Source organism: Cibotium barometz, chromosome 6 (assembly GCF_041138505.1).
Source record: "Cibotium barometz isolate CiBa-2024 chromosome 6, ASM4113850v1, whole genome shotgun sequence".
NCBI classification, from domain to species: domain Eukaryota; kingdom Viridiplantae; phylum Streptophyta; class Polypodiopsida; order Cyatheales; family Cibotiaceae; genus Cibotium; species Cibotium barometz.
In genome coordinates, this window is record NC_141051.1 from 24669691 (window position 1) to 24680024 (window position 10334).

General features: G+C 42.0%; 1 protein-coding gene and 1 pseudogene across 1 annotated transcript; one reads left to right on the forward strand and one right to left on the reverse strand.

Moving 5' to 3' along the window:
* Positions 1–3249: 3249 nt before the first annotated feature.
* LOC147637551 (uncharacterized) lies at positions 3250–4848 on the reverse strand. The gene has a single exon (XM_086798907.1). It carries the CDS (start codon positions 4762–4764, stop codon positions 3691–3693), a length of 1074 nt encoding a protein of 357 aa, XP_086655033.1. The 5' UTR covers positions 4765–4848; the 3' UTR covers positions 3250–3690.
* A 3055-nt stretch (positions 4849–7903) lies between these two features.
* On the forward strand, positions 7904–9792 carry LOC147637552 (uncharacterized; annotated as a pseudogene).
* Positions 9793–10334: the final 542 nt, after the last annotated feature.

A 10334-nucleotide genomic window follows, 5' to 3' on the forward strand; every position in this document is an offset into this window, starting at 1 on the left:
TATCAAACACGGCGTAGTATTGCTCCACAAACGCCCTGGCGAGGCTCTCCAGATTGCCATGGACGTCCATATCCTGTGCTGCAGCGAGAACCCACTACTGGGTAATCTCTTGGAGATGCCGTCTCGCGCTCGTGTGCTATGCCTTCATGCATACATCATATCATGCAATATGTTGTTTTGTAAGCCTTCTAAGAAGAGTTAAATTACCCTTTACAATGAGCTTACATCCATTCTTAAAGTTTTCCACAAAGCAACCAAGTTGACATGGTCTTCACTCTACCATCATACATCCTCAATGGCACACTCTCAATATGAGTGATGTTATGTATCATCCCCTCTAATAACATAACCCTATGACTGTGTAAGTCACATCCTATCAAACCACTCTCCATGGCAAGTCATGTGGTTTGATGCTCTTGAATCCATATACCATGTCTCATCCACTTCACTATGTGAAGTCATGCTACCTATAACATGTTTCATTAGCAAACAAATGATTTGTATTTGCATCATTTCTAGATGATACATAGTTCCCATGTTTAACTTTTCTACCATGTATGCCATTTTACTTCTTGTAACAATCTCTTACTATATGACTAATCTTCCAACAATAGTGATACTCAATCCCTTGATTTAGTTGTTTGTTGAGGTTGCCAACGACCTCTTCCTCTAGAGTTAGATCTCCCCCTGCCTTGGGGATATGGTCCTCTACCACCTCGCACATTATACGGGGGTTGCAAATTATGTTGTGGTGGTCTAAACCAACCATGTCCACTTGTGCGTCCTCTAGATGAGGATCTCTCCCTGTTTCTCGCACCCCTATGTGTAGAATACCTGGTCCCTTGCATGCCCACTACTACTAGATGATGTACCTAATCCAAGCTTTAACTCTTCCATAATAGGCAATGAAACCAACTCCTCAAAGTCTAGGGGACCACCATCTCTCATTGCGTTATGTCAAATGACTTGTACTCCTTGTCTCTAGTGAGCTTAGTCACCTAGGAGTGTAGAGCAAGTGGCTAGAAGGGTTTGGCTATAAGGTTGTAAGAATAAGGATAAGATTATGATTAATGATCTAAATGATGAGATTAATGCTAATGAGACTAAGAAAGATTAACTAAGCTTAAAAATGAGAGGCTCATGAGAAAAGAGGTGACGTTGATACCATGTTGAAAAACATAGTACCTCAAGTTTTGGAAGTTATGACCTAAAGAATTGATGCAAAATCCTAAGTAAGGTGAATGATTCCTAAGTGCACTCGTAGCGATAAGACTTAAGTTCAGTTAGGCTACAAGATTGAGACTTGCTTACCTCTTGAGCTCATTATGTGAACTGGCATGCTCTGATACCATGAAAAAAGAATATAGGAAAAAGAGTAAGCTTAAGCTCCTTGCAAGCAAACTTCTTCACACACATATACACGAGTAGACAACCACACGAAAGGGTGAGCTTGAGCTCCTTGCAAGCAAACTTCTTCACATACACACACACACACAAGAGTAGACAAACACCCAAGAGAAAGAGATGGATGTCTGAATTTTCTTTTTTCTTCTCACTTCTCTACAACTATAACGTAAAAATAAGAGTGCATACTATAAGATAAAGTACTCAACTACGCAAAGATAAGAGTACATACTATAAGAGGAAAGTAGTCAACTATTCAAACATAAGAAAAAGTACTCAATTACTCAAACATAAAGATAAGAGTATGTATTATATGGAAAAGTACTCAACTACTAAATTTTTTTCTTTCTACAACCATAACATAAAGATAAAAGCACATACTATAAGAAAAAGAACAAGATAAGAGTACATATTATAATAGAAAGTACTCAACTACTCAAACATACAAGTTCCATAGTGTGGAATCCTACTATATGAGTTGGTGCTATAACTATGCCATATAAGGTCCATAGATGTGAACCCTACTATAAGAGTTGGTGTTATAACTATGCATAACTCTAATAAACCAAAGTGGTTGTCACAGAGCCTATAACCCACTGGAGACATATCAACCAATCATACCAATGGCATAAGTGCAAAGGTGTCATCCTAGTGTGTCAACCATATCCACACTAGTTAAGCTCGATATCTCAACAACACCCACAGCTTTGAATTATGCTCCCCTATAATCCTCAATGGCATGAAGATGAAGTTAGGTGGTGATGACCTAATCTTGGCAACTCTAGAAGGTTTGGAAAAGGGCTCCAAACCATTTGAGACGACCTGAAAGTCAATGACTGACATATATTTCACATTCTAAGAGTTTATCTCTCTACTCATTAATGGGGAAATGAGGCTAGGACATGATTTCTCATCCATCAAGACATTTAAACAAGCCTTTGTGGCAAAAAGGAGGATAGAAAAGGAGAGGACATGCGCAAGTCACTCAGCAGCCCTTGTCCGAGCTGTTAAACATCAATTGACCAACGGTACTCTCAATCCTTCTACATCTCATCCACCCCACCTCACTTTTCACCGCCTACCTCACAGCTGTCGCTACTATAGAGGTAGTGCTGGGTAAAAGTAGGTGCTTCGGGGTGATGTGGTAGAAACAACGTTGAGTCTAGGGAGATGGGTGGTGAAGAGAAACATAAAAAGCTAAGCAGTAGCCACAAAAGATACTACTGCTATTGGTGGGATATGGGAGGAAATATAGATTCTATTTAGTGGTGCAATAATCTAAACTCAGCACCCTTTATTGAAGCTGCGAAACATAAAACACCCAGGCCATGGCCATGATCTCAACCATGAGGAGCATCAAATGTAACATAGTTGATTTTATCACAAAGGTTATAACATAAGTGGCGCTGAGGATAATGTATCAAGTGGGCTTGATGCAGGTGTAGATGTGGCTGCTCCTTAAGTCCATGAAAAGCCATCAAAAACCAGCATGCAACATAGGTGAGAGAGAAGGACACAAACAAGCATTGTGGTGATATTATCCTTCAGTACCTGAAAACATCAAAACCCAATTAGCTGTGCCAGGCTTACTTATTACAAATGCTTAACACACCTGTGTTCCAACTTGCTTGTTTGATACCAACCAATATGCATGGCAGGCAAACAGGCCACTTCCTTTCCGTTTGGAAAACCCGACCATTGAAATCAGAACATCAAAGAAATGTTAAAGATTTCATGAACAAAACCGTAAGACCTAATGGATCTGCATCTATTGTAGCCTTCACGCAGACCTAATGTAAACAAATAGGTCAAAATCTGGTTTGTTAAATTTGGTGAAGATTTACCTGTATAATGGTTAAATAAACTGTATTGCAGAATTTCTTAACAATTAGGAGCCGCTTGTTAACCAGCAACGTTCACGGACCATGAAAGGAAAAGGGAGATGGCCTTCTAAATTTTACAAATGCTTCCAAGGCTTTTATGAATTTGACTGTATAAGGCCTCTCAGACATCAAAACTGAAAGCTGTAACTTTCTGTGCTGTACAAATTAACAAGAGTTTCAATCTAAGTATTTAAGGCCTCTCTAATTACAAACCAAAATTGGCCCACAAGACCCAAGTTACAAACCTCTGACTAATCTGAGAGCTTCAATCAATAGATTTCTGTTATGTGAAGCCTCTCTAAGTACCAAAATTGGTCAAAGAAGACACGGTAAATCTCTCACTTAATCTATACAATTATTCGTATCAAATCTTTCTTACTCCTTTTTCACAGTCTTGCTCCCATCACTCCCCGTGCTGTAGCAAGTAGTCATTGTTGATGACCTTGAAAGAGAGGAAGTCATGTTTGCCGTACGGCTCCTGCGAGCGGATCACAAGACCCTCACGATGGTTCTTGGTGCCAGGGTAGAAGCCTTTAGCCATCTGCAGAAGATCCTGCAGGCTGTAACTGAAGCTCTCTCCAGTTTCTTCCACATGAACCATGGGCACGTCTAGGGTTTTGCAGACGTCCACCATCTCTGTGAAAGGAAGCATCTTCCTCCTCTCCGTGTCGTACACATTGAACACAGCCATTCTGTGAGTACGCGACCGGAGACGGTTCTTGTTCACCTGAGGACCATAGACTTCAGCCTGGATGACCAGGTTTGGATGCTCTTTGAGCTTCTGTGCGAGATGGTAGGACTTTCCCACAGAGCCAATCAGGGTGTTGTTGAGATCAACTAGCAGGTTGCGAGAGCATGCGAGGAGGGTGTTCCCTTTTACGTCATAGCCGTAGGTAGCAGAGCAGCCATCGATCTTTAACGTGATGTAGAAAGGAAGCCCGATGAGGTCATCGAGCAGATCCATGGAGGACTGCAGGCGGATCTCGTTGGTTTTGCAGGGTCCAAGGGGGAAAACATCAGATAAGCCGATTCTCGGCTGGCCAGGGATGTTGGAGAAGGAGAAGATTTCGTCAGGGTCCGGCCGTTTGGCTATGGCGAGGAGGTCTGTAACATTGCCGTGTGAGAGCCATGCCTCTTCATCGGCAGGGGTAGAGCAAGGCAAAGGCAGGTGCTTCATCTTGACGAAGAGGCCCTGCGAGAGGCAGCCCCTGATGCGGGTGGACTTGATGATGATCTCTGGCAATGATGAGACTCGCTTGGGGAGGGCTTCCTGCACCCAGGCGGAGTCTCTGGGGAGGATACTGTCAATCTCGAAGAAGACCCCTAGGGTTCCTTCGTTCTCATCAGGGGCTACCACCACGTTCCAGCCGCCGATCTCCGCAATCTGGAGCTTGTCTGCGTTGGGATGTTTGATCACCTTGCTGAGCCTCACTACCCTGGCTAACACCCGCCTACTGCTGCCGCCATCGCCATCCATGCTTTCTCCCTCACCCGGAAGAGAGAAGAGGACAGAGATGAGAAAGCCTACAAAACAGCAGAGTTTAAAAGCTCTAGCAAAAAAAGGAAGCTGTCGTGGCCTACAAGAAAAAAAAAAAAGGAAGCTGTCGTGGCCTACAAGAAAATTTAAAATCCCAAGCCTTGAAAAATGATGCTTTTGCAAAATGCCTCCAGGAATCAAACTAGTCACTTCCTATGACAATGTGGAAAAGCAAAGGGTAGAATTTGAGGGTGCAATACCCTTCCAATAGGGTCTAAGGTTTAGCATAAAGGTCATTTAACACAAGTTTTTCTCTCCTGCCACATGTCACTCTCTCTCTAGTATCTATGTAAATCTCCTCTAAAACTATCTCTTCTCTTCCTCCTCTAGCCATATGGCAGCAGAGTATAAGGGTGGGCAAATTGTACATGGATTAGGGGCAATGCTCCAGTAGCACACGAGTGCAGAATTAGTATATACAAACCCCAAATAATTGTGGGTCATCAATAATGCAGGAGGGCGGTTAGGTCACCGAGAACGAGGCATAGGTGCACAGTGATGCTGCAAGGGGACAGTGTGACAGCGTCGAGGCAAGGTGAGCACCGAGTTGGGTTTAAGCGGCACGGACAGCTGATGAGTTGGAGTGGAAGGCGTGGACGCCTGGGGTGGATCAAAGATGACGGGAGGAGCCAGCTGTGCTGTTGTTGAGATGACGCGTAGCAGCAAATAGACATAAACAGGGATGTTGGGAGCGCACCAGTGCTGAAAATGGAAGTCTTCCCAAGTAATCTTGGGTCCTTGAAGCTACTACAGAAGTCTTTTAAAAATTTTGGTTTGCAAAAGAAAACCAAGCTCAATATTTGGTCTTCCAGATGGGAAGACCAAAATAAAAAATATTTTTGCTTGGGAAGACCTAGGTAGGGAGAAGTCTTCCTAGATTCGAAAATATATGTATAATTTTTTTGGGACCAATATAATAATATATGTATGTGTGTGTGTGTGTGTGTGTGTTATTCAAAAAGCATTACATCTTTCCACCCTTACAAAGCTTCAAAAGAGGAGTTGTGGATCGTGATGTATAGTTAATCAAGAATCAACGTGTGATTTTATGAAGGAAGGATAATAATAATAATGGGCTACATGCCTACATGATCCATCATACATGGCTTAATTAAAGCTTCAAAAAGGCATTAACGCTTAAGCAAATGAAGTAATGGTCATATAATGCACCGTAGAAGGCCCTGCATGCCAACACCTCAGGACTCATTCAACGACCATGTGGATTCTGCAAGTATTAGTAAATTCATTACCTCTATTACTTCACTGATCATCGAAGCCTGAACTTTGAAGGTGGTCGGACTGTACCTAATATCATCTTAATCCAATATCGTTCATCACTTCCAACTGTATCTATTTATCCTAATTATCATCTCGATTCTCATGGCCATGTCGTTTGCCAATATTATAACTCGTGGATTAATTTCTCAATCCACTAATCATCTAGTTGGTGCGGCTGGCCTTTGATTGCACAATCGCTCTCAACTTGCCAAAGTGGCACGCCCACCTCGCTTGGATGCGTGCCACAGTCCACGACTCCAGAGTCCACTGCACTATGCAGTGAATGCACACTTGCAAGTTGCGTTGCTGCACATTTCAACTACAACAGCTACAACAGGCTGGTCACTAGAGCTCCACCCCATCTACTCACCGTTGCGCCCTCGGGACTATTTGACACCCCTTTTTTCAAAGGGGATCAATGGCGGACATTGTCGCTCAAAAATCGAGGATCGGGTGGGCCGTCGAATTTTTGTGATCCATGTGTAATCCCTGTGAAATTCAAGTGTGAACCCTGTGTGATCCCACCTTGTGATCCCTGTGTAAAGGGAGCCAAATGCCAAGATGGGATCACACAGGGTTCACACTTGGATTTCACAGGGATTACACATGGATCACAAAAAATTCGACGGCCCACCCAATGCTCGATTTTTGAGCGACAATGTCCGCCATTGATCCCCTTTGAAAAAACGGGTGTCAAATAGTCCCGAGGCAGGCCTCCACTGGTGAGTCGTGACTGAACCATAACTCCTCAGTGCTCACCGTTGTGCCTCCACTGGTGACTGAACCATATGACATAACTCCTCTGCTCGTTAGCTAGCAGTAAGGCCCCGCCCACAGCAGTTAAGACTCGTCACTCAATGCCAAGTTCCAATTGCAGCAACTACAGCAAAATTTTCTGTCTATGTGTGTAGATGCCTAGTGCCAGGTGTGCTGATCTTCTTCTCTTTGCCTTTTCTTCTCTATGTGTGCAGATGCCCAGTGCCAGGTGCTGATCTTCTTCTCTCTGCCTTTTCTATTTAAAATAAATGGTTTTCTCTGTATTTATGTACATTGTATATAATAATGGAAGAGAATGTGTGTGTGAAAGGTCAATAATCGAGCCTCACCAGACTCTGACACCCTCTCTTGCAGGCTGCAACTAGCAAACTTCGAAGCTCCTTCTCACTGCTAGGCTCCATGCTCCACCAACCTCCGCTCTGCTGACCACACCACCCGGGCCCCGCCACAAAGCCCCTCTGTCCCACAGTTTTCAGAGAGTAAGAAAATGTTCCTTTTTTTTAAATGAAATAAGCTTTGTATTTAAGAGAATTTCTGCTCATCTCAAGATAACTAAAGAATATGTGTCTCATGTGTTTATGATAACTAATGTTCATGTCTCAAGATTGTTATGTGTTTATTTAATCATATAATTCATTAAGATAGACTTAATATGTCTCAACTATCATCATGATGAAGCAAATACCAACAAGACATCTCGGATTGGAAGACCTAGAAATGATCCTAGGCAAAAAAATATCAAGGATGCTTTTGGCCTAAAGCGAAGGGACGCCATTAACTTGAATGAGGAAGTTGTCAAAGCAAGTTCTCTTCGGGAGGAACATGACAATGTTGAGCCACTTGAAAAGAAGGTAAGAACTTTCATTCCACAATGGAAACAAATACATACGTGGGCACGTCCTTTTTCTGAAAATGAGAAAGTAAGAGTAAGATGCTTATGGTGTAAATAATTCAGAATGAATAACCCTTATGGTGGTAAAGAGGGGGAGTAAGAGTAAGATGCTTGTGGTGTAAAGAATTCAGAATGAATAGCCCTTATGGTAAAGAGGGGGCTACAACCATTCAGCTTCCCGCTCTTGATAGCGGCATACGAAATCGGATGCGCATAAGCTAGCTGCCCAAAGGTGGAGGCTCAAAAGCCACAAATATGTATTGCCAATTGAAAAGCATGCAGAGCTTATGGTTGATGTCGAGAACAGTCGCATCATAAGTGTTATGCAAACAATGTATTTCATTGCAGTTGTTGAGGACTTGCCTTTGGACTTTTTCAAGTCTCAATGCAAGTTCTTACGACACATGGGTACTCCAAGAATGCCTATCAATGATGAGTATTCCACATATACCAATAGAACTTCCGGAATGGAGTTTCTCAAAGCCACAAGAGAGCACTATTGGGGAATCCTTAAAGCCTCCATTGGTAAAAGTCCATTCTTTTCGGTGTTGATCAATGATAGTACGGATCTCGCCATGGAAAAGCACATGATCGTGTATATGACTTACCTAGAAGATGAAGGTAATGGTCCATGCGCTTGCAAGTTTGTGGCTTTGCTCCCGTTGGATGATGGGAAAGCCCAAACAAAGTTCAATGCATTGATGACTCTCTTGGAAGAAATGGGCTTGTCTCTTGCGAAGCTTATTGAGTTTGCATCGGATGGTGTATGAGAGATGTGAACAATGGAGTGCTTGCCAAATTGCAAGAGAAAGTGCCACATGTCATTGGCGTACATTGTGATACTCATCGTGAAGCGCTTGTGGTCTCGGATGCATGTGACAAATATGTGGAATTTGGGTTTTTGGATGCTTTTGCCAATAGAGTTCATGCATGGGTGGGAAGGTCCACACAACGTCACAAGAATCTCGATAGGTTGATGAAGGCATTTAGTCTTAAACTCTTAGAAGTTCTAAGGATACATAGTGTTCGATGGTTATCAAGGGGTAAAGTTATGAAAAGATTAGTGGATACGATGCCCGCCCTCTTGAGTGACTTTAACGAGAATGATGTAAATCTCTATAACATTGCTATAACGTTTCAAGTGCAATTCTTATTCATTTTATGGCGGATATATTGCATGAAATGAATATTCTCAATAAGAAGTTTCAAAAAGACCATATGGATATCATGGATGTTGCAAATGCCTTAGATATTGTTATTGAGCTCCTTCAAAAGAGGTATTTTGGTAATCCATTTGGGTATGGTTCAAAGAACTATAGAGAGTTCTTGAATAAGGTCAACAATCATGCACTTGTCTATGTTTGAGAGGATGGTTGTGTTGAAAGGCATGCTTTGCATTACTCTTTGTTGCCAAACTCTACCAGTGGAGGGGAACTATATGATTGCATCACACTTGCCAAGGCATTTGTTAGTGAATTAATCAATGGAATAAATGCTAGATTTATCGATTTGCCTCTTTTCAATGTGGCAAAGCTTTTTTCTCCTTCTAGCTATGAGAAGGATGTCCGTGTTCGAGGTCAAACACACAAGGGATTTATGGATCGATTATGTACAAAGTTTGGTATTCAAGGGAGTAAGCTTATAGATGCAATGCAATGTGAGTTTGAAGTGGATCGTTTTTGTCTAACATTGTACAAAGTAAATCAAAGCTTTACTTTCCACGAAGCATGGGGACATTGTCGTGGTGAAATGGAGTGGGTTGAATCTTATCCAAATCTCATGAAGCTTTGGCAAGCACTACTTGTGGTTTCGGTGAGCCCGTCGCATGTGAAAGAGGGTTCTCGAAGCAGAATCGTATCAAAGTTGACGAGAGGAGTAGTCTTCCATTGACTACATTAGACACTCTCATGCTCTTGTCATTATCGGCACCACATGCTTTGGATGACGAGGATTGGGAAAAGATTTATGATATATGGGCCTCCATGAAGTTTCGACGAAGAGTTCGACATTTGTCTTCCTAGTTTTGCACGAGGTATGATGATTAATTATGCAACTTTTTGGTGATGGGATGCCTATGTATGTTGTGCGAGTTTTTGGCATTGTAACGTTTTGATGATGGGATGACTATGTATGTTGCAAATATTTGGAAGGAAACTTAAAATGTATGCATCTTTGTGGTGTAAAGAGATCGGCTATGTAAGTTGTAACTTTTTGAGAGAAAATGGGCTATGTAAGTCTTATGTGATTGACAACGTAACTTCTACAACCTTGTGAGATTGGTAAGTATTGCATCATTGAGAGTGAATTATCTAGTCATTAAAAGTCATTAAAACTATTTGGATTTCAAGTGGCTATGTAAGTTTTTAGGTTCGTTGCAAGTGGATCACCTTTTTGCTTCTCTAAGCTAGCTTGTGTAGGCCACTTCACTACAATGGTAGATGTTTTTCACAAGTACCTTGTTTTGTCAAAGAGAGGAAGTGGATCCATAATGAAGAAAGACTCGATTGCTTCATTCTCAAAGATGAAAAACTTATCGAGGTAAGAATAAAATACCTCAACTTTA